Source organism: Pteronotus mesoamericanus, unplaced genomic scaffold, assembly GCF_021234165.1.
Source record: "Pteronotus mesoamericanus isolate MK-2021 breed Mesoamerican mustached bat unplaced genomic scaffold, CSHL_Meso_final contig_22, whole genome shotgun sequence".
Classification (NCBI taxonomy): domain Eukaryota; kingdom Metazoa; phylum Chordata; class Mammalia; order Chiroptera; family Mormoopidae; genus Pteronotus; species Pteronotus mesoamericanus.
In genome coordinates, this window is record NW_026555090.1 from 1404038 (window position 1) to 1427723 (window position 23686).

At 63.1% G+C, this 23686-nt stretch overlaps 1 protein-coding gene across 7 annotated transcripts; it reads right to left on the reverse strand.

Annotated features, from left to right (window-relative positions):
* Nucleotides 1–1359: 1359 nt before the first annotated feature.
* Nucleotides 1360–22487, reverse strand: SREBF1 (sterol regulatory element binding transcription factor 1). 7 transcript variants are annotated; one of them, XM_054571127.1, is made up of 20 exons: nt 22203–22464; nt 10993–11085; nt 9089–9505; nt 8523–8695; nt 8302–8439; nt 8000–8221; nt 7211–7325; nt 6762–6982; nt 6390–6600; nt 6081–6259; nt 5540–5801; nt 5294–5460; nt 4923–5091; nt 4311–4413; nt 3874–3983; nt 3618–3750; nt 3286–3451; nt 2637–2837; nt 2419–2527; nt 1360–2152 (listed from the first exon to the last, which is right to left on the reverse strand). In XM_054571127.1, the coding sequence occupies exons 1-20, from the start codon at nt 22291–22293 to the stop codon at nt 1926–1928; spliced, it is 3507 nt and encodes a 1168-aa protein (XP_054427102.1). In that variant the 5' UTR covers nt 22294–22464; the 3' UTR covers nt 1360–1925. The 7 variants fall into 7 exon arrangements, with proteins under 7 accessions (XP_054427102.1, XP_054427101.1, XP_054427104.1 ...); XM_054571126.1 differs by lacking the exon at nt 10993–11085 and having other exon boundaries at nt 6390–6603; nt 22203–22487; XM_054571129.1 differs by lacking the exon at nt 10993–11085.
* Nucleotides 22488–23686: the final 1199 nt, after the last annotated feature.

Genomic DNA, 23686 nt, shown 5'->3' on the forward strand with positions numbered 1-23686 from the left:
ATGCAGTTGGGGCAGAGCCAGGGGAGTCTGGGGACGGGCTCAGGGGATGCAGGCTCCCGGGTATTACAGGCTGGACCGGGCCCCTCCTGTTTCTTCCTTCTCCAATGCTCTGCCCCACCCCTGGAGCCAGCCTGGGAGCGCAGGAGCCTGGACCCGGAACCGCCCCTGCAGACCATCTCTGCCGGGCCGCAGTCGCCAGGGACTGCCACGCCTCCTGGCCCGCAGCGGAGACCGCGCCAGATCCGTGTACAAACCTGTGTACCCCTCTCTATATGTTGCATAGAATGTACATATGTTGGGAACATGCTCGCTTCTGCTGTGTGTCGCTGCCGTGCGTCGTGCACTCTTCAGCACCAGGCCCTTGTGGGGAAGGGGACCACAGCCAGGACGCCCCTCCCCGCGTGGCCGCCGCCAGCCCAGGCCAGTCCCTCCGCCAACCTGTCTGTGGCCTCAGCTCTGTGCCTCGATGGGCCTGAGGCAGCCCCAGCCGGGGCACCCTAGCAACTTTCTGTACATATGACTGTAAAATGGTAAACGTGTGTATTATATCTGGCTTCGTTATATAGTGTATATATATGTATACATATACATATATATAATATATATGAAGACTGTAAATGTTAAGACTAGTGTTCTTATTAGTATATTGCTTCACACTGAAGATTGTGTGTATCGAGCTGTTTCTAAAAGATGTTTATTTTCCTTAAGAGTAAAAAACAGTCATTGCATTCAGAAAAAAAGTCAATAAAGATACGATTGTTTTGGAAGTCTGCAGCCTGTGGATTCTCACCAGATTCCGCTGGGAAAGGGGCCAGGCTTTAGGTGTGGGATGGAAATGGAGGGAAAGCTCAGGGGACACAAAAGGAGTCAGGGGTCCTGGCAGTTAGCAGGGACAGGGACCAAGCCCCTGCTGCAAAACCAGAGCCCCTGTCCCGCCAGCAGCCTCAGGCCGGAAGGGGGTAGAGGGCTTCCTCAGGTGTGAGAGCTGGGTGACCGGAGGGCGGGGTGCGGCAAGGTGAGACCGACCCTCCAGACACACGGGGGTGCCAGGTTGTAGCTCTTGTCAACAGACCCTTAAGGATACTTGAGTTGTCCTCCGTGTCCCCCTGGGAGCAGGCGGGAGAAGAAGCTGGGAGGTGAGAGAAGACAGCTGAGGTCAAAAGGCCCTCCGGGTGCGGGGCCCAAACGTGGGGCTCCCGTGACATCAGGCAGGCGGCGTCCAGGCCCTCACGGCAGCGCCATGTCGGGGAGCGGCACAAAGGACCCCCTCGGGTTCGCAAGCACCTCAGCTGAAGCACACACCCTCCCCAAAGAAATAAAACCCAGATTATAAATAATTTCATTTTTTATTCTCTGTACAAAACTTCTCAACCTATGAAAATAAAGTTTGCAAAAGGCAAAGTAACACTTGGGCCTCAGAGGCCAGGAGGCTGCGCACCATCATCTACACTATGTACACATCTCTCCGGAAGGCAGAGGTGCCTTGGGGCAGGGTCCCCGTGCTGGCCAGAAAAGCCAGGTTGGCCCCTCCATAGCTCAGGGACACGTACCCCATATCATCCCTCTCAGCAGACGGAAAAGCCACCCACTGGGTGCCCGCAAAGAGGTGACAGACCGGCCCAGCCCCTGCGATCCCTCGGTCGGCCACTAGAGGTCAGCACCATCCCGGCCGCTGCTCATCAGGTTGGGGAGCGGGCAGGGGTGGTGGGGTCGCTCCCCTCTGGCCTCCCAGAGCAAGGGGCAAAAGCCGGAGGAAGTCCCATTCCCCGCCCCGCCCCCCTCATGCAGTGCAGTCCGTAGGTGAATCGTGGACACTGGGGTCTCTGGCACTGTCTTCGGCTTTGGAGGCTCCAGCCCATGACACAGCCAGAAGGCGCCAAGGCGGCCTGTAACAGGGGCACCGGAGCCGGACTGCCGGCGGGGGTCTAACTGGAGGCGACGGTGGTCCCGCCGCCCAGGCGCAGGAGCATCTGCTGGCAGTCGTGCAGCAGGCGGCGGTCACCGAGCTTCTCGAGCATGCGCTCCGCCTTGGCCAGCATGCCCACGCGCTGCCCGGGCGCCGACAGGAAGCAGGGCGGCAGGTAGCAGGCGGCCAGCAGCAGGGCCTCGGCGTGCTCCCGCCGCGTGGGGCGCGGCTCTGGCTCCGCCTCGCCTGTGGAGAGGCGTGTCAGGGGCGGGGTGCGGGCGCCCTCAGACCCCTCCCAGGGCGGACACAGAACAGACTTGAGACGCGTGTGCACAGCGGCTTATCCCACAAATGGCAGTCACCTCACTGGGTTCTCAGAACAGCACTGCAAGCGCACCCCCCCTTCTCTGTTACACCGCGGCACCCTATCCCGCGGTCCCACACCTGGGTGGGGGAGAGGAGGCTGCACCAGCGCCCCCACACACCCCTGCAAGGACTGGCACCCCTCTCACCTTTGCCACTGGAACCTGCCCTCTTCCTCAGACTGCGGTCCAAGAGCTGCTGTGTCCTCGTGGGGCTGGCCCCCGCCATCAGCCGGGCGGTGGCCTCATGGAGGAACACCTGGGCAGGAGGGGCCAGGCAGGTCAGGGGTCAGGCCAGGCCCCCACTCGCTCCCCACACCAGCTGCCCCACGTCCCCACTGTGAAGCGAGGGGCCCGTGGGCACTCACCCTCCGCATGGCAGGCTGGCAGCTCTGTGCCAGACGCCTCAGGCCACGCAGATCCCGCTGGAAGCCACGCAGCTCGAGGGCCGAGGCCAGGGCTCCACTGCCGGGGCCCTGCGAGGCCTGGGCTGGTGCAGAGGACTGCTGCCGTAGCCACAGACTCGTGCGCGCCGCAAGGAGCAGGTCACACAGGAGCAGCTGCATGGCCTGGAGGTGGTGGGCAGGGCAGGGGTCACGGCGGGGGCTCCAGCCTGGGAGGGGCAGGGTGGGGGCCTGGGGTGCCAGGGGCCGGCTCCGGGCTGCACTGCCGAGGCACTGCACCCACCTCACACACATGCAATGCAACAGCAATGCACCTCGGGGCCGCCCACCTCTCCAGGCCCCCACACCCACCACCTGCCGAGGTTGCAGCCTGCAGGGAGGGCCCCACCACGCCACCCGCCGCACTCTTCCTCGGGCCGGGGGTGGGGCTTCTGAGGCTAATCCGTGGTAACCACTGTCCACCGGACCCAGACCTCGTCCAGGGAGCACAGCTGCTGGGCCCAGGCCTGTGCTGCCAGGCTAACCCCAGGCTTCCGCAGCCCGTGGGGGAGTGACCAGGGAGTGGAAAGGCGGCAACCCTGCGGACCTGCCAGCCCCTGGCTCCGCCCCTCACCTTGTCAATGGAGATGCCCACTGGTGTGGCAGCCAGGCTGTCCTGCAGGTAGCCACTGGCCTTCTCACAGATGGCCAAGCAGGCCGGGCCCGACTCTGCCTTCCCACGGCCCAGCAGCGCCCGGGCAGCCTTGAAGGAGTGCAGAGCTGCCCTGGGCAAGGGTCTCCTGTTGGGGCCAGGGCAGAGGGGCGATGGTCAGACCAGGCCGCAGGCCCTCATGAGCTCCCACTGCCCCGGTTCCAGCTTCAAGGCAAAGAAGGGGTGGCGGTCCCAACCGCACGGAACAAGGCGCGTGCAGGGCAGGGTGCTGGGCCAACCTGGCTGGCACTCACTCGGATGCCTGCAGGGCCCGGGGCAGGTGCTCCACCAGCGGGTACAGCCGTTCTGCTGCCTCCTGGTCCCGCCGCAGCCAGTGGGTCACCACAGCTATCAGGGAGGCCCACCACCTGGCCACTGGGTCTGTGCCTGCAGGGGGCAGGGGTGCGGACAGGAGCGCTCCCTGAAGCTCGGCCACACCGCCCCGGCGGCCGAGCCGCTGTGGAGCAGGGGCGGAGCGGGCAGCCACAGGGCAGGGGGCCTGGGGCTCACCGGTGGCGGCGGCCATGCTGGAGCTGACGGAGACGCTGCAGGCTGGAACCCCGGCCGCATCTGAACAGCTGTTCAGCAGCTGGAGGTACCCGAGGGCGTCCGAGAATTCCCTGTGGCAGGAGGGGCTGGCTGTGAGAACAGGTGGCAGGGGTCCTAGGGGTCCTGGGGGTCCTGGGCGTCCTCGGAGCACAACGGCCCCTCTCACCTTCCCACCGGAGCAGAGCCCAACCTCCTGGCTCTGTGGAGCGGCATAATCGCCTCGTGCCAGGCTGGAGGGGACACTGAGACCCAGAGCGGGGCTGAGATTTATCTATTTGAGGCCACACAGCAAGGGGCCGGTCGCCTGGCTCTGGCCACCTCCACAATCCTCAGACATGGCCATTCCCAGACCCTACCGTGGAGGGCTCTTGCCTCATGGGGAGCATGGGAACACTCACCTGTCCCCGTCAGCTGGTGCGGGGCCGGGCTGGGTTACACAGGTCAGTGCTCGCTCCAGAAGATGTTCTCGGAACAGCCGAGTCACCTGGGCCAAGGGGTCCACTGTGGGGAGGAGTGGCTGAGCGGGAGGGACCCCCACCCTCCACGTTCCCCTCTCCACACCCAGGGCTCCTTCCCGGCGTCCCGGGCCCACGGGTGGGCTTGGCTCTGGGACAGACACCAGGGGGTGAATAAACACCCTCGCCCTGCCCTTGGGGTAGCCAGCCTCAGAGGGTGTCACCCACTCCACGCCGGCCCCCGCCGGCTCTGTCTTCCCCGTCCCACCTCCTCACAGCACAGCGCTGTCGCCTGGGGGCACCTCCCAAATCAACCACCGGCCCCCAGATCCCTGTCTCTGCTTCTGAAGAGCCCTAATCGGGAGAGACCCAGTCCCCAAAGCAACAGCAGATGGCCAGGCAACAGATGGGGGTGGGCAGGGACATTCAGAGATGCAGGGGACAGGGATGGGGCCGGGGTGAGGAGGGGAAATAGAAACGGAGAACCAAGGCTGAGGCAGGGCACTGGGAGGGGCGGGGGAGGGGCCGGGGAGGGCACAAGGGCGAGAAGAGCACCTGGGTTGCTGGCCGAGCTGTACAGGCTCTCCCGGGGGGTGCTGCTTGCAACCCAGTCCCCATCCACGAAGAAACGGTGGCCCACAGGGTGGCACAGCCACTGCATGGCAGGCGGCACTGAGCCACCGTGTGCCAGGCAGGCCTGGCGGGCGCTCCTCAGGAAGAAGTGCTGTGGGTGAGGGGAGGTGGGCTGTCACACTGGACCCAGGCGGGCGCTCAAACCCCGACCCTGGCCTGAGGCCCCAGGGAGGCCCAGAGCCCGCCCCGTGACCAAGGACCTCAGGCTGGGCAGCCCCTTCCCCAGGAGCCACTGGTCAGAGCTACAAAGCCAGGCCCCCAGACCCATCCCCGCCGGCCTGCCGCCCACTCACGGTCAGGAAGTGCAACGCCCGCGGGAGGCTGGTCTTGACCGTCAGCGCAGCAGCCACGTAGACCTCGGCCAGCGTGGCCGCAGGCAGGGTGTCCCCTGCACACTCGGCCAGGTTCAGTGCGCTCAGCGCCAGGGTGGCGGCAGCGAGATGTCCCCCTGGGTACTTCCCTGGAACAGAGAGAGGGCGTGAGGCGGGGGTGCGGTCCGGGGGCAGCAGAACCCCTCGGCCCGGTCCCGCCCATCGCACCGGTGGCGTGGAGCTGCTGCAGCTTGTGGTACACGAGGGCCGCCTCGCGGGCACTGGCACGGGCATCGGCCTGCAAGGCGCCGTCCCCCGGCAGGCCCCCGGCCCGGCCCGCCAGCCAGCGGCCGACCCAGAGGCGCTGCAGCAGGTGGCGGAGAAGGTTCCAGAGCAGGCTGCAGGCCAGGTCCAGGCAGGAGGCGGGCGGGGGCCGGCCCAGCGCTTGCAGGGCCAGCCCCAGCTGCTGGGCGGCCTCGACGAAGTCCCCCTGCGGGCGGCGGTTTTCTGGGTGAGGCAGGGCCAGAGCCCCTCGAGCACGTGCCACCCCTGCAGCTGGGGCTCCCCGCCACGCCCCCAGGGTCCCCCTGCAGCACTGAGCTGGGCCCCCAGGGCTCAGTGGGAGACAGAGCAACAGACGAGAAAGGAAAGAGCAGGGCAGGGTCGTGGTGCCCGAGAGCAGGGGTGAGCACTGATGCCGAGCACCCTCTCGGGCGCCCCCCAGCTCTGCCCTTGCCCCCCTCCGCCTGCCCAGGGCCCAGCCCCTTACCCTGGCCAGGTCCAGGTCCGCCTGCCGGCGGTGCCTCCAGAAGTGCATGGCAGGGCCCGAGTGGGGCCGCGTGACGGGCTCTCCGTAGACAAAGAGAAGCGCCAAGGAGGCCAACACCAGCAGCCCGTTGGTCAGCCAGACCAGCGGGGACGCGAGTCTTGGTGCCCAGCCAGGGCCATCTGGGGGTGGACAGCAGGGCTGGGGACACAGTTCCCAGGAAATGCAGAGCCCGAGCCCACAGGCCTAGGGCCTACACCTCCCAGTGTCCCCCCACCCCGCCACCTCTCTGCCAGGGGTCTCCACGCTGACCTGTCCCGCCTCTCTCTTCGGCCCCCAGCACGTTGCGCCCAGAACCCTGGTGGATGCTGGTGGCGTCCAAGGGGCCAGGGAGACCCCAGCTGCCCAGCAGGGAGGCCAAGGGGTTGCAAGAGAGACAGAGGAAGACGAGAGCGCACAGGGCCAGGCGGGAGCGGTCCAGCATGCCCCGGCTGCGGGGGGGCGGCAGCAGCTCTGGCTTCCCCTGCTGGGGGTGGGGAAAGGCGTAAGGACAGAGCAGGGTGGCCCAGAGCCCCGCTCGGGGGAGGGGGGACTGGCGCGCTGCCCACCCTGACTGTGGGGCCTCCCTCCCGACCCAGGCCCAGCGCCCCGAGAGACAGGAAGGGCCACGCTGCAGGTCCCGACCTGGCTGTCCTCGAAGGCTGGGCTGTCGGTCTCTGAGTCACTGCCGCTGCCACCGCTGCCACCGCTTCTGCTGCCAAGGGACAAGGGGCTGCTCTGGGAGGGCGAGCCTGCGTCTGAAGGCGGCGGGCTAAGCGTGTCTACCACCTCAGACTTTATGCCCTCCATGGGCAGGTCAGAGTGTCCACCGCTGCCACAAGTGGACACCAGGTCCTTCACAGATTCTATAGGAAGGAAAAGAGCAGGGCTGGGGGTTAGGCTGGAGACCCCCCCCACCCAAATCAACTGAGGGCCATGGAGAGGGGAGGGGAGCTGCCCCAGCTTCGGAGGGCCGGTGCAGGGAAAAGGAGGAGCTAAGAGGCCTTGCAGGGTCAGAGCTCAAGGTGAGACCCAGGGTGGGGCAGGGTGGGAGTCAGGGCCAGAACCATAGGCCATGGGAGGCCAGGACTCACTGCTTTTGTGGGCAGCAGTACGCAGACTCAGGTTCTCCTGCTTGAGTCTCTGGTTGCTCTGTTGTAGAAAGCGAATGTAGTCGATGGCCTTGCGCAAGACAGCAGATTTATTCAGCTGCAGGAGGTAGGAGGGAGACAGCACAGGTTGCCTGTCAGGCTCGGCAAGTGGGCATCCAAGCAAGCGGGGTGGGGGGGCGCCTCTTTGCAACACAGCTGCCTCAGGACCTTTGCACCTGCTGTTCCTTCTGCATGGAATGTTCCTCCCCTAGTACCTTCCTCACAGCATGGGTGTAAGGGTTAATATGTGAAGTGCGCACTCCACCACCTAACAGCCCTTATCATCAGCATCTTCCTGTCTCGCCTCCTTCAGGTCTGCTTTCTGCTGTGTCGCTTTGCAAGGCTCCTCCCCGGCCACCTGATTCCGATGTGCCACTCTCATCATCCGTCCGTCTCCCTGCTTTCTCTTCTCCCGCAGCACTTAAAACTGCCTGGAAGTCGCCACCCGTTCCTCATCTATCTTGTTTATTGCCGTCCCCCCAGCTGGAACCTCGGTTCCTCACAGGAGGATTTTTGCCTGTTTGCTCACTGTTTACCCCCGGGGCTTAGAACAGCCCCAGGGGCCCAGGGGCCTCTGTAAAGTGTCGCAGAGGAGGAGAGCCGACCAGGTCTGAGCAGATGGGAACCCGGGGCCCTGCCTGTCTGGGCCCAGCCCAAGTCCTTCATCCCCTTCCCGAGGCTGCCTTCCCTGGAGTCGCCCCGGTGTGTGCCCACGCAGGCCTGTGCCCGCACCTTCGCCTCAGTGCCCACCACCAGGTCCTTGAGCTCGATGATCTTGTCGTTGATAGAGGAGCGGTAGCGCTTCTCAATGGCATTGTGGGCTGTGCGCTTCTCGCCACGGCTCTGGGCCAAACCCGGGGCCTTCCCACTGGCCGCCAGGCGATGGATGGGCAGCTTGTCAGTGTCCACTACCAGCGGCATGGTCGCCAGGATGGTCCCACAGCTCACCAGGGTCTACAGAGCCAAGTGCACATTACCAGGCAGGCACGCACATGCACAGACCCCACACCCCTCCGCCCTGCCCTGCTACCCGCCTGCAAGGGCCCAGTGTGCACGGCTGGGCCAGGGGCCAGAGAGCCGCCACCTGCCGCCTGCACTGGGGCTCCCGTGTCTGTCTTCATGGCTGCCAGGAGCAGTGAGTCCGCCTTGATGAAGTGGGGCTGCAGCAGCACCTGGGGGCGGGGAGGTCTCAGCTGTGGGCTCTGTGTTGGGGCCAGGAGCTGCCGCTCCCCAATGTCTGGACGGCCCCCCTTACCGGGACCTGCTGGATCTGCGAGGTCACACTGTTTGTTCCAGGGGCCACTGCGGTGGTGGTGGTGGCTGTCAGCAGTTGCTGGGGGCCTGGACTTTGAACCTGGGTGTGCAGGGAGGTGGGTGCGGCCGTGGGCAGGCCAGGCGGCGGTGGTGGAGTGCTCCCTGGAGGGGTTCCTGCAGAGATGAAGTCTGGGGCTGTGGGTACAAGCTGCCCTGACTTGCTGTCGACCTACCCTCAGGTCTCTGTCACGTGTGACCTTGGATGAGTCATTACCCGTGTGGCTTCAGTTTCCTATGCCGACACCCCCTTCCTGGGGCTCTGATGGGAATGTGTCAGCTTTCCAGCCAGGCGTGTGTCTGTGGACGGGCTGACCCGCCGTGGACACCCCAGCAGAGTGGGAGGCAACGCTTAACCCAACAAGCATGCACGTGCTGCTAGTAATGGGGGGCGTCTCAAGCAGCAGAGAGGAGACAGCTTTCTGACACCTGCAAATTCCTCTATGAAGATCACAGAGGACCCTCCTCCCTGGGCTCCTGCTGTCCCCCTCCCTGCACACACTCCCTTACCTGTGGGAAAGCCTCCGGGAGGGCCCAGGTAGCCCAACACAGGGGCAGAGCGGCACTGAACTGGAAAGTTCGGCGGCAGGAGGGCCCCCGGCAGGGGCTGCGGGGCGGAGGGTTGCAGGGTGGTCAGAGGCACTGGCTCCTCCTTGATACCAGGCCCAGGGGAAAAGGCAGGTGCAGAGGGGCAAGTCTTCAACGTGGGTGCAGGCTGGGGAGGGGACAACAGTGGAGGTATTGCCTTGGGTCCCCCCAGAAGGCCTTCAAGTGGGGAGCTCATAGTGGCATGTGGTGGAGACAAGCCGCCCAGGGAGCTGGTTTCAGGACTGGCGGGGTCCGTGCCCCTTGCTCTGCCCCCAGCATATGGCGGGTCAAACAGGCCGGCGAAGTCGCTGTCTTGGTTGTTGATGAGCTGAAGCATGTCTGGGGAAAGGAGAAGAGGCTGCGTGAGCGACTGTGGGGCCTGCAGAGCTGGCCCTGGGAAAGGCATCGCACGTTTGCACACCCCTTGTCCACGCTGCTATCCCCGTGCAAGCCCATGCTCCCAGACACACAGCCATTTCTCGGGCACCTGTGACACCTAGTAGCAATGCCTAGTGCTTCACGTGTTATCAGAAAGCCCTTGCAACAATGGCAACAATTAGATAAGATCAGTGCCATGCCGGGCCACGGCACCACACATAGGCTGGGGCTGGGGCCCAAAACTGCCGACGTAAGAGCCCTTACTAACCCATTACTCCGCGGAACAGACCGAGTCTCGGGGCAGTCAGCTGCTGGCCATGTGTGTGCCAACCCGTGTGTCTCTGCAGGCTCTGGGCACAAGCCCAAACTCTGTCTGTAGCCAAGCACACTCGGGACCTGGTCATTCAGGCCTTCGGTTTCCCCTCCATAAAAGCGAATGTTGTCTATCCTGACTCCTTCCTCCTTGTACAAACTGGGACACACTCTCCACCAGAGCCCCAGCCTGGCCACAGGCCCTTTCCCCTGCTGGTGACTTGCAGCCTGGCTGGGTCAGCCTGGGGTCCTCTCATTCACTGTGGGCAGCTGCCCCCTGGGTCAAAATACCCTGCAGGACCCACGAGCACAACCCGGGGGGCCCCAAAGTCCCCCAGCCTGAGTTCTCAGCCCTGTCCACACTGACTTGCGGGGCCTGAGCCAATGGCCTCCTCTCACTGGGTCTCAGTTTCCTCATCCCTCATCCATAAAACAGAATAGATTAAACCCCTTTCCGCAGGGCTGCTAAGAGGCTTTGCAGGCAGGCAGCTGGCACAGAGTGGGGCCTCAACACTGCCCGAGTCCTTCCTACTGACAGGGGCCAGACAGGAAGGTCACTGCAGGAGGGGCCTCCCTGTGGCCTGCAAGAGAGCAAGACGGGGTGCCAGGCTCAGCCTCCTGGATCCTCCAGGAGACATAGTTTGTGGGCCCCCAGGTTTATGCAGGCATAAAGTGATCTCACTAGCAGGACCCCATCCCCCACCCCAGTCCTCATTGAGCCCTTTGATAGATGGGGTAAACTGCGGTCCCGAAAGAAAACTGATTGAATCCGGGGCTGGGATCCGGATTTGGACAATCCAGAGCTCCCACTTGTCTGCCCTCTGGGCGTCAGAAAGACCACTAGCCCTCCTCTCGGCTTCTTCCTCCTGTGCCCCGGACGGGCAGCAGAGGATGTGGGAAAGCCAGCTTCTCACTGCAAACGTTGGCGTGGGAGCAACTAACGAGGTTGAAGGGTGGTCCACTACCTCTCCTGAAAGCTGGGAAGTGGTACACCTCCCCCGCGGGAACTGGTTTTTTCCCATTCATAGTCCAACAGCCGCCACTCACACACGCCCCCTCCAGGGAACCGGGGTGAGTGACCTCGCAGCGGAGATGGAGGCTCTGTAATGAAGGGGTGGGGGTCCTCCAAAAAATACCTTCGAAGGTGCAATCCATGGCTCCGCGGCCCGCCGCCCCTTCGGGGCGCCCCGGCAGCCGGCCTGCGGGTCTCCGCTGCGACTTCACCACGCCTAGCCCCACTGCGCTTTAAATCCCTGGCTCCCGCCCCGCCCCATGCACCGCCCTGCCCCGCCCTCAGGCCACGCCCCCGGCCGGCCGGGCGTGGGGTGAGCGCGCGCGGCCAATCAGCCGCCAAGCCGCTGCCTCTCGAGGACCCGCCCCGGCCCCCGCCCCACCCGACCGCAGCTCAGGTTCGGGTTTCGCCCCAACACTGCTGGGGCCGGGGTTACCTGCGGGCGCTCGCCCTTAACCCGCTCGGCGCCGACTTCCGCCTGGGTTACTGGCGGTCACCGTGCAGGGCTCGGCCGCCCCGGCCCCTAACACCTCCGTTACCACCTGCGGTAAGTGCGGCAGAGTGCGCAGGGGCCGGTAGGGCTGGGGCAGGGATGCCCCCCAACGCCAGGGCTCTGTTTGAAACCACCAGCTCGCTGATACCCTGAGCCGCTCTCCACCGCGCGAAGCCTCGGTTTACTCCTCCAAAAAGTGGGACAATCACATCTCTTGACATTAAATAAGAGCAGTAAAAGAAATACGGGTGGTGTGCTCAGAACCAGTAAGTGCTTACGGCCCAGGGGACTGGAGCCTCCCCTTCCTGGGGCAGCTGCAGCATGCGGCCACCGCCCGCCCTTGAACGCGCCATAGCAGGTCACTGCCGAAAACTAAGGCCCAGAGTGCAGAAGGGAAACCCCTACACCAAATACACATCCAGATGATGTTTCAGTCTCCTGACTCTCAGCACAGATGTCCCTTTGCAGAGGGGCCTCAGCTGGGGGGCGGGGAGGTGGAGGGAGTATGTGTGTGGTCAGTGAAGTCTTCCCTGCCCCCCAGAGCCTCAGAGCCCCCCAGCAGTCCCGGTGAAGCCTGCCTCACTTATTCACTGTAGGGTCCTGGGAGGCCAAGAGGCATTCCAATCCCTGGGACAGGTGATGAAGGCAGAGTGTCAGCCCCAGGGTGACAGGCTCTGGGGGTCTTTTGAGGGGGTACCTAGGCCTACCTCCCCTTCTGTGTGAGGTCAGGGTTCAACACACAGAGAGATGACCAGAGCCTGGCCAGCAGCGCAGCTTAGCAGCTCAGGCTTTTGTGACCAGACAACCAGCAAGACCTGACCCAGCCTCCAACCACAGCACCGACCGCACCCCCCCCCCCCCCCCCCCCCCCCCGCCCTGCCCCTAAGCTCCTGCCAGCTCGGAAGGGGCCATTTCCCAGGCAGGGCAGGCAGGCACCACGGGGCGGAGCAGACGGGGCTCTGGGGCCGCAGCCCTTCTGGCCCTAGTCACCCTCCCTCTGCAGGAGCCTCAGTGAGGAAATACGACCTATCTCCTTCACACACACCCAGTTCCCCCTTTTTCTACATCCTTCCATGGCCTTGGGAGGGGTGCAAAGGATGAAAGAACTCCCCTCCAGCACCTCTGCTGCCCTCTGTCCTCTGCCTGTGGGTTCTCACTCTCTGACTCACCTCAAAAACACAACCGAACGCCACTGGTGCAAAAACCCTGACTCCTCTCAGTAAGAAGACGCCCTGGGCCTGAGTCCAGGCCGGAGCTCAAAAGCAGACCTCCTGCCCCATCCTTTCCCTACTGCTCCCCAGTTTGGGAGCCCCTCCCCTGCCCGCCCCATCCTTCCCATCTCTGCACATTTCCTCGCCTCTTTTTGTTTTCAGTTTCTCACATCTTTGTGCTCTGCTTCCACCCCCTCCAGACTGAGGAGGTAGGAGGAGGAGGCCAGTCCTCTCAATGACCCTCTGAGAATAGCAGGAAAGGCTGAGAGGGGGGCGGGCCTCGGGGCAGAGGGCACAGTCTAAGCTAAGAGGCAGCAAGAAAGGAGGCCTGGGTGCCAGAAGGCCCCCAGTGGCCCGTGGAGAGGCCAGCCAACCGCTGAACTCGTGGCCTAAGCAGCCCCTACCTCGCTCTTCCCTGGAGCTTGATCTGCTGGGCAGTCTCTGCAGAGCTGGGTGCCAGGACTAATTTGTGTGGGCGGGGCGGGGGGAGAACCAGCCCCATAGTCCCCCAGCCCACCCCACCCCAGGTACAGCCAAGCGGCGGACCCCTCTCTGTCCCTCACTTGCTGTGTAACCCTGGGGAAGCCAGCCCCCTCTCTGAGCCTCCACCCCGCGTCTCCAGAGGAGGGATTCTGGGAAAGGAAGTGTGTGAGGCACCCACGGCTCAGCAAGGTCCCAGCAAAAGTTAGTCCCTCTGTACCAAAGTGAATGGTCCAGAGCTCAGAAGTCAGGTGGTGGGTTGCCCACCACTTGGACTGTTCCAGGCGGAGCCCCACGCGCACTTGCCGGAGGCTGCTCTGTGGGGAGCTACCAAGGCCGAGACCAGCCTGAGGCAGGAGGCGCAGGAGGGCCAAAAGGCCGGCCTCAGCTTTGGGCTTTCTGGCTGTGGACCCCTGGAGCCTGAGGAGCAGGGGGCCTCGCCCACGAAGGCAGACTCAGAAGGCACGCACAGCTCCCACGAGCCCTCTCAGGACCTAGGGAGAGGGAGGGAGGCAGGGCTGGGGCTCAGAGCCATCACCACCCCCCCACCCCCTGCCCATTTTCACCTTCCGTGCCCCACCCCCCAGTGCCCCACCCCCCAACCGCCTGGATTCCTCCTTTTTCCTCTTCTTCCTCCTCTTCAGCCCTGATTCTATCAGGACCCAACAGGAAACCTGATACCCCTCTCCCTCCCTCCCTGGCTCTACCTTCTAACCTCCTTCTGAAGGCAGATGTGGGTCAGCCTTTGACTCTCTGGCCTGTTTACTTGGTGAAGCCGTGATGGAAATCCCGGGAGGGCCCCATACCATGAACTTGCAGGAGCTCAGCTATGACCACCACAGAAGCCTAGAGCCCGTCCCGCCTGCATGAGGCCTTGAATCCCAAACTGCTTGCATGCCTCCCAGGGCAGGGAACACACCACCTGCATAAAATGGCCTGGTTCATGAAGCCCACAGATCTACAGGGTCTGGCAGAAGCAATGCCTGCTTGAGTGTGGGTGGTAGGGTGATAATATGGGTGTAACAATTTATAGTTTTAATTTAAACATTTCACCTAAAATCTCCTATGGTGTACTTGAGTGTGATATTGTTATGTTACAGAATGACATGCTTATGATTTTGTAATAAAAGACTTTATAATAAAAAAGAGACGTTGCATGTGCCAGACCGTGTCTTTCTCTGATAAGGACTCTGGCCCTTCCCTAAGTGTCCGCTGCGTGTGGGCCTGTGCCAGGCCCTGAAGGTGCAGGGACACGGCACGAAGTCTTCCCGCGGGGAGGCCGTGTTCCAGCAAGGGGGCGGTTTGCAAGTGCGCGGAGGAAGGCGGGTGCAGGTGGTGGCGAGCACGTGCAGACACTGAGGCAGGGTAGAGTGTGCGAGGGGCCAGCGCCGATGAGATGGGCAGGGCTCTCTGAGGCGGTGACATCTGAGCTGAGGCATGAATGAAATAAGGAAGTGGGCCAGGACAGAAGAAAATGTCCTGGGCAGAGGAAACAGCAAGCGCAACGCCCTCAGCCGCTTGATGTGATGTGGAGACAACAGGAGGCCAGTGTGCTTGTGGCGGGGGTCGGCGGGGAGGTCAGGGAGGCACCAAGGAGCTGGGGTTCCGATCACAGTTGGTCTGTCGCCTGAGCCAACGACACCGACACTCCAGGGTACAGTATGGGCTAGAAAGGGATTTGCAAACTCTCCTGTGCAGCGCGGACAGCAAAGCCTGCACGGTCGTACAGAATGCTGGGCGCATGACGCGGCGCCACCGCACGGGAGCGCGAGACGAGCCCGTGGCAGCCCCTGGGCGGTCCACCGCTGCCTGCCTGATGGAGGGTGCAGGGCAGGGGCGGGCGCTCACCCAGCCCAACACTCCAGGGGGCTAGGGCTGCACTCCGCCCGCCACCCGTCCCGCTGCCGCCACCAGCGCCTCCTCGACCACCCCGAGGACTCAGGCCCGCAGGTTCGCACGTCTTCAGCTGGCCACGTGTGCAACAGGGGCACGGGCTGCCCTTTGCGCTCCGGGATGCCCCGGGGTGCCAGTGTGTGCCGGCCTTCCCTGGAATGGGACGGGCCCTGCAGACAGAAACTAGACGGAGCCCAAAGGCCCCGCAGCTGCCAAGTGGAGGACCTGCGACTCAGACCCAGGTCCACCAGCCCCAGACACAACGCTGGTCGGCCCAGCCCTCCCAGAGCCCGGCTCCAGCGGGTCCTGCCCGCTGCCGCCGCCGCCGCCACTTGCCTCAGGCCCAGAAGGTCGCACAAAGCCCTCCGAGGCTCCGCGGCGCTGCCTGTTCCCGAAGACCCTCCCAGGCTCCCGCGGAAGCCAGGCCTCCACGGGCCCCTCACAGCAGAGCCAAAGTCGGAACCAGCTCTGTGACCCCGGGTCACTCAGCACAGGGCCGAGCAAAGAGTGCATCAGAGTCGAGGGGGGCACAGACTGCCAGCCACCCGTGCCCCCCGGTGCCAGGGCCCGCGGAGCCTCCTTTCCTGGTCTGTTTTCTGAACACATCCTGCTGAGGCGTGCTGCCGCGCGCTTGCCCCGGCGTTCCCCTGCCACGGGTGCCCTTCCCACTATCCTCGGTCCACCTGGCAGCCTCCTCCTCCTCCTCCTCCAAAACCTGATGTCGCCTTCTCAGATCCTTGCCTCAGCTGTGCCACTCCATGCACCAGCTCCCAAATCTCCAGCTCCCTGAGCATGACCCGTAAGATGGCCATCGCCCAAGGTGCATCATCAGCACCAACTCAGACACCTCGTCCCAGGCGTGGTCTCAGGCCCATCCCAATTCCCGCAGCTGAAAAACAACCCACGGGCCTGATGCAGCGGCTCTGCAGCTGAGCAACTGTTCCCAGTCGGAACTGTAGCGCCGGGCATGTCTTTATGTAAATTCTCCCTTTTGGGTTGTTTCACAGCTGCCAGTCTGCTGTCTCGGAAAAGATAAGCCCTTACAACCTCCCTGCAACGTGTCCCATTTCCTCATAGCATCACCAACACTGTGTTTTATGGTTTTTATACTTTTCGGTCGCTTTGTTTAGTCCTAAGAACTGTGTGACCAGAACCTCCCGGTGCTTTGATTTGCATGTCCAAGGCTGCCTTGAGGTGTTCCGTGCAGGGAGCAGTCAACTGTGGCCAGAGAGCAGAAACACTTTTTAGCAGGTTCTTTGGCCTGCGAAGCAATCCCTGCTGGGCCTGGCTTCCCTTTTGCTCTTGTGGTTCTCCAGCTCCTTCACCCCCTCCGCTGCCATTGGCCTTGACCAGCCCCACTTTGTGTCCCACCCAGAAACCCAGAATTCCCAAATGGCGGGTGCTCAGAACTTGGAATTAGAGCCCAGAATGTCCTAATAACTTTGAATACAGGCTCCCTGGATAATCACTGCTAACACTTGCTTAGCTAAACATAACAGGCGCCAGGTCCTGGTTAGGTGCTCTAAAGCGGGGATCCCCAACCTTTGTGGAAGACGATTTTTCCAGGGAAGGGCGGGGGCAGGAGGTGGAGCTCAGGCAGTAATGCCCGCGAAGCTTCGCTCGCCACTCACCTCCTGCTGTGCGGCCCAGTCCCTAGCAGGCCACGGCCCGGTGCCAGTCCACAGCCCAGGGGCTGGGGACCCCTGCTCTAAATACTAACTGGCACTGGCCCTGGCTGGTGCGGCCTCGTTGGTTGGAGTGTGGTCCCACACGTCCAGGCGGTGGAGGATTCAGTGCTTGGTGGGGGCACATGAGAGGCAACCTATCGGTCCCTCCCTGCCTCCCTCCCCTTCTCTCTACAATCAACCATCATGTTCTCAGATGGGGATCCAAATAAATAAATAAATAAATAAATAAATAAATAAATAACAAATAAATACTAACTGGCATTGGCTGAGAGCCTGCTCTGTGCTGGTGAACTGCCTAAGCCCTTGACCTAAATGAATTCCCCTGATTGGCCACAACTCTAAGGAGCTGGTTCTGTTATTATTGCCAGTACACCGATGAGAACCTGGAGGTCAGAGAGGTTAAGCCACTTGGTCCATGGCCACACGGCAGGGACTGGGCAGGAAGACCTCTGGACCCCTAGCCTTTCAGCGGCAGGGGTGCTGGGGACGCCTGAGCCACGGCAAGGGCAGGCCGGAGGGGTGAGTGGGAGGGGCAGGCTCACGGGGTACAGCGGGGGGGTCCGCTTGGAAGTGGGAGCCTGAGGAGAGTTCCGGGTCAGAGCGGGCCTCTCCAAGCCACCAAGTCTCCCAGGTGGGAGGGACATCCCCCCAGCCCAGCCCCACCCCCACCAAGGGCTCACACCCCTGGAGCCAGACTCAAAGACCTCCCCTGCTACCCGGAGCCCCTTAGGGGGCCATGTGGGACATGGGTCTCACACGAGTGCAGTCCCGGTCAGTCCCCAGGGTCAAAGGGCACGCCCACAGGCCCTGTGGCTGCAGACACTTCCTCTGGCCAGCACAGCCGTTCCCCGCCGGGCTGCACCTGTTGGCAGGGAAAAGTCCAGATCCCAGGCCTTTGCCCAGTGGTGACCCCGGGCTGGGGCTGACTCAGGATGTTTATGTTCACCGAGGCAACCGCTGAGCAGAAGGTAACTCCCAGGCGCCTGCCCGCCTGTCTGTTGGACCCACTCCCAGCACATGCTTCTCTCTGCTCCCCGAGCCCTTTCCCCTCAGTGGCATCCGGGCTGGGGCCACAGGGACTCAGTGGCGGAAAACCTTACAGCCTCTGCCTCCTGCTTTTCGGGGGAGGCCCCTGAAGTTCAGAGAGGGTGGGGCACTCTCCCCAGGAAAAACAGCCAGGTGCGGCCGTGCCGGGAGGGTGTTCGGCTTCCGCCGCCCTGGGTCGGGCAGGCCAGATACCGAGAGGCCGAAAAGAGGACGGGAAGGGAACCGTGTCTGATGGGAGAGGCCTCTCCCAGGCTGTGCCCCCGAGGGGCGCTGGGCCCCGCGGCCAGGAGGACAGGCACCCCCCGAGCAGAGGGGCTTGGGGAGAGCCTCGGGGGCAGGAGAGGCTCTGGGTGAACAGGGGGTGCCGGGGGAGGGGCGGGTCTGGCAAGCCTCACAGGCCTTGGATGCCCTCTGAAGCAGGGACCCCTGTCCCAGGGGCACTGGGGAGCCATGGGTAGTTTGGGAACTGGGGAGTTGTGAGCCTGAGGCTGGCCTAGACAGTAGGCAGTCTCGAACCACAATTTTCCGAAGGGGGCTCTGTGCTTAGCAGGGCCTGGGAGAGAACTGGGCACAAGACGTGGTGGGAGAGGTGCCAGATGGCACTGTGGTCCCCAGGGTGTCCTCAGCAGCAGAGCTGGTCTGGTTCTAAAAAAAAGGCTGGCCGGCTCCCGTGCAGTGGGTTAGGCCTCACAGGAGGGGCCGCAGGGCCATGAGCGGAGAACGCAGCGCCAGGATGGGCTGGAGGGAGGCAAGAGCCGGGATGGCAGCCAGGCCCCGGGGCACCACGAACACCTGGCAGACGTGGCGGCGTCCAGGCAGTGGGCAGAGCGAGCCGTGCCCCGTAGGCTGTGCCTCGGAGCCTCCGGGGGCTCCTCAGCCAGGGCCCCCACAACTGCTGTGGGGGCCCTGACCAGAGCTCTATTTCCATCTGCCTCTTCTGCACTAAGAAGCACGTGCAAGGTCCGCTGAGTTAGTCAGCGGGGAGCTGGAGACTGCCGCCCGCCTGGTGACAATCCCATACGTGCGCGGCAGGACGGCTCTCGGGTGCCCCTGCCCGCCGCCAACAGGCGTCCCAGAGCACAGAACAAGGAAGGAGGCATGGGGGGTGGGGGAGCACGTCAGGGGCCGCTGGGCACCATTGCCATGGCAGGGCCTTTGCCAGCAGAACACAGGGCTCTGTGGCTCCATCCTGCGACCGTTCACGGGACGGAGGGCTGGGCAGCAGGGTGGGGCTCGAGGCCTGTGGCTGGCTCCCTGGTGCCAGTCCTCAGCCTCGTGGCTCCAGAGCCACTCTGGGCTGGGAGAGGGAGGTGGCCTTGTGGCCTGTGCCCTCTATGACCCACTCCCAGGCCCCAGTGTAGCCCCGTGTGGAGCAGCCTCTCGGGTTCTAGTCTCTACTGCCAGCCCCTACCCCTAACCCCACTCTTAGGAGCCCATAGGTTGAGAGCTAAGAGAGCGGGTTCTGGAGCCCACAGCCTGGGCCCGAGTCCCGGCTCTGCTACGACCTGGCTGGGTGAGCCTTGGCAAGTCCCCTGGCCTCTCTGTGCCTCAGGGTACTGGCCTACAGGGGGAGGGTCCTAAGTCTACCCACCGGGGGGTGGCCGGGAGGGCTCCATGTCAGCACGGTGGCTGGCACACAGCAAGCAGGCCATCAACTCCCTGTTCGTGCTGTGATCCTCCAGCCCAGCCGCCAGAGGGGACTGAGGACAAGCACCCTGAGCAGGGCAGTGCCCTGCTCCAACCCCTCCCCAAGGCTCCCTGCTGCCACCTAGGCCCGGCCCAGCCCCACGGCCAGCACCTGGAGCCTGGCCCACCTCTCAATCCTCGTGCCTCTCAGGGGGCCTGGAGACCCTTGGGCCCTGCCCCTCACACCCTCAAGTCACCTCTCTCTAGATCTTATCGAGAACACGCCCAGCTCCCAGGGCAGGGAAAGGCTCCAACCAGCAACCCCCGACCCAGGCCCCGGCCTATCTGTGGGACTGAACGGGGCCCTCCTGGCAGACACTGGCCTTGGGGCGCCCACTGCAGCACCAAGCCAGCTAGACGCCCGTCAATGGGGACAGGTGGATAGGCCAGGGACCCTGCCTTAGTGGCACAGAACGAAGCAGGTTACAATGGACTCGACTCTAATTTAGAGAAGTGCAGACTAGCAGCTGCCCGGGCTGGGCCGGGGTGGACTGGAGGGCAGCTGTGAACAGTGCAGGGGGAACTTCTGTGGTGGCGAAAATGCTCTTCTGCCGACGGGTGATGCTCAAACACCTTGGTATATTTACTGCAACTCACTGAATGGTAGACTCACAATGGATAAATCTTATGACAGGTAAAATATACCTCAATAAAGCAGTTTTTAAAAGGAGGATCAAGAGTCTGCAGCCATTCCAAAAAAAATACATACAGGCACATAGGGAATAATCCCCCACTTAATTAACAGAGCTCATCTGTGGGTAGTGGGTTTAAGGAAGATTTTACCTTCTTTTATGCTCACCTGTGCTTCCTATGCATTCTACAATGCAAAGAGAGTAGGTGCATAATTGGGGAAAAGAGCAGAAAGTCTGACTAAAGAAACAAGAAATCTGCTGCAGCGGGCAGACCTCCCGTCCAGCCCAGAGAGAGTCCGCCCACCCACGCTGTGGCAGCAGCGGGGGCCCTGGGCAGTGGCTCCGTGCTGTGGCACCGTGGCAGTGTGGTGGCTAGTAGGCAGGGTGGGGAGGTGGCCAGGGCAAATCTGCAGCCTGGAGCGCTGGGCAGGAAAGCTCTTGGCCTCTTGGAGGGTTTCTCCTTTCTCTCTACCCCAATGCCCCCGGAAGCTGGGGCCGCTGCCCAGGGCTTCTGCGCTTCAGGGAAGTGGATCATTGGTTTTTCCCCTTCCCTGAGCTCAGCAAGCCAGATGTGGTTCTGGGGCTGAACTCATGCCAGCGAGAGGCCCAGCTGTCCCCTTTTTCTCAGACTAGAGCTGGTGCCAGGTCTGACTTCTAATTGCCCCCATCCCCAATAGCTGCCCAATCCTGACCTTTGGGCCCTGGGGGTTAGGGTCAGGAGAACGTTTCTGTAACTGAGTAAACAAGAAGGGTCTGTGCCCAGCCTGCGCCTGGGCAGTCCTGCTTTGATTTGAAGGGAAGCACTTGAACCCAGAGGGGAAACTGAGGACCAGGGTGTGAGGCAGCTTGCACAGGACCGCCAAGTAAGTAGTGTCCAGATCCAAGTCCTGGCCCCAAAGCCCAGACGTGCACTCTGGGCCATGGCACCTCCCGGGCTCCACCCACCAGCCGAGTGCTTGCGAAACTGCAGCTGAGTCACGTTCGGACTTCCCCAGGACTTGGGGTTTGGGACTCAGAACGAAGTGATCAAGGCCTCTCCTCTCTAGCCCTGCCCTAGCCTGGCCCCAGGGGAAGCAAGCTGGTAAGCCCCCAGCCAGCCGCCAGCGGGGCTCATCTGCCAGGCCGAAGGAGATGCGCATGTTCTGCCAAGCCCAGGCAGGACAGGCTCCACGGACACATCCATCCAGGGTGTGGGAAGTTTGAGTCCTGAGCTCTTGGCCCCAGTTTCCCTATCAACCAAATGCAACTTAGCCAATGTTGCTGAACCTGCACAGCTACCATGGGGGGCAACTTGCTGGAGCTCTGTAGCAGGTACTAGTTAGCAGGCAACAACTTCCTAGCCGGTACCTGCCACACTGTGGCCCCCAAATCCCTTCTCAGTATAACTAGTGTGTGGTGCTTTAAAACATGTAAATAGCCCAGCGCAGTGCCACTTGTCCTTCCGCGGCGGACAAGGCCCCGTGATCCTTTGGCATACGTTCCCCACCTCCCCTCCTATGCCTTCCTCCAGCTCCTCAAGCTCGCGGCCTTTGCCCTGGCTGTGCTGGTGGCCGCGAAAACATCCTTCTCAGTTGGTCCCAGAGCTGACTCTCAGGTCTCAGATCAAAAGTCTCCTCAGAGAGGTCGTGCCCCATCGCTGTGCCCAAAGCAGCTCCACCCCTGCTCCGCTCCCAAGGTGCAACTAAATATCAATATCCTTTTTTGCCGGTTTTCTTGGGGACTTCTGTCCTCCCAAAAAAGGGAGGTAGCCCAGGTCTGTGACCCGCCCGCGTATCTAAGATGCGGCCGAGTATTCAACAGATGCCAAACCGCTGCGATCTTCGGTTGGGAGAGCCTGACCCTGCGGGGAGTGGCGGGAGGACGAGCGGCGCGCAAGCGCAAGAGCTCCAGAGCCGAGCTGAACTCTCGGGACCGAGGGAATGACCGTGAATAACCCCGCGCTGACGTCACGCGCGAAGCAGAGGCGGGGCCTCGGCAACGCCCGGGTCCCAAGCTCCCGCGGCAGCGGCCAAGGGGCTCAGGACGCACTGTCTGCGCGGCGCAGCCCGAGACGCCAGAGCGGGTGCAGGGGGGCTCCGCGCGGGTTGAACACCGCAGCGCGGAGTACAGAGACGCCGGGAAGTCCCGCGCTCTGCCCGGGGAGACAAAGGCCGGGCGCCGCCTGCGCGCCCCACTTGTGCGGAGCCCAGCCGGCCCTGACGCACCTTCGATGTCAGTCAGCAGCGCCGCGTCCAGCTCACACGGCTCGGCCAGCGCTTGCTCCAAGGCCGCCTCCGTAAAGGGCGGCTCGTCCATGGCGCCGTCGCCACCTCCGGTCTGGCTCGGGGGCCACGGACTTTCGCAACGAGCTCTGCGTCCGCCAGCCCCAGCCCGCTGCCGCCGCCGCTCCGCGCGTTCGCGGCCCGCCCTGGCTTCGGTGGCGGCCAGGCGCCCGCGAAAAGTTCCTCGGAAACGGGGTCCCTCAGAGGCGGCTTGCAAGGGCAGGCAGGGAGGGCAGGGCGGGGGCGGGGGCGGGCCCGGGTGCCTAGGCCCCGCCCCGGGCTGGACGGCCCCGCCCCACCTGGGGCGAGCCTGACCCAGCCCCGGCCGGCCGCCGGGCAAACTGACCCCTCCGCGGGAGAGCCCTCCAGTCATTCATTCTGCCCAGTCTCGCGTGCCGCTGCCCCTGGCCCGCTGCTGCGGGAGCTCGGGCAGGCCATGGCCCCTCTCTGGGCCTCAGTTTCTCCAGCACCAAGCAAAGCGGCTGAATGGAAACCGCAGGACTGGGCCCGTCCCTGAGGCCTCGGGACTTGGGGAGAGGACAGAGATGTCCCGACAAACTTCACTTCCTAGATTTGGCTCTTTAGAGGAAGACAGACCCGTCCAATTTATAGCTGTAACAACTGCTATGCGGCCTCAGGCCAGTTCCGTTGCCACTCTGCCTTGAGATGTTGGTGACGACACAGCGGGGGCCGGGCTGTGAGGTCAGCCTGCTCCTCCTCAGTCTCCTCGGATCAGAGTGGCCTCCTGAGGAGGGGTGACCCACCGGAGCCTGCGAGGGTTGGAAATGTCCGTCCTGACTTAATCAGCTTTCCTTCCAGATCCAGCTGTGGGGTAAGCCGAGGGGCTTGGGGGCCACCTGGCCCAGTCCAGCCCCTGAGGCGGGCTCACCTCAGTACCCAGGACAGGAAGACCCAGAGAATTCTAAGGCTCTGACTGCCAAGGTCACATAGCTACTCAGGGAGAGCAACAGGGTTGGGCCCCAGGGCTACCTGACTCCAGACCGGGTGCTCGCCTCCGGGAGCAGCCAGAACAGCGGTCATGAGAGGGAGGCCGACTGTGCTTTAGAGCTGAGCCCGGTTGCTCTGAATCATGACAGGCTGGGCTGAGTCAGAGGAGGGAGCTTGGCTGGGGACAGGGCTGGGGGCTGAGCCCCAGGCGCTGTGGACGGAGGACAGAGCTAAGTGGCAGGGGAGGGATTCCAAAGCAGTGGATTGAAATAAACCAGAGCTGCCCTGGCTGCGTAGCTCAGTTGGTTGGAGTGTCCTCCCGATGTGCCCGGGTTTTGGGTTCACCCCCTGATCAGGGCACATGAAAGAATCAACCAGTGAGTGCATAAGTGGGCGGAACAGCAGGTCAGTGTTTCTCCCTCCCTCCTCTCTCCCCTGCCTCCCTCTCTCTAGAATCATTAAGTAAAAAATTAGCCCTG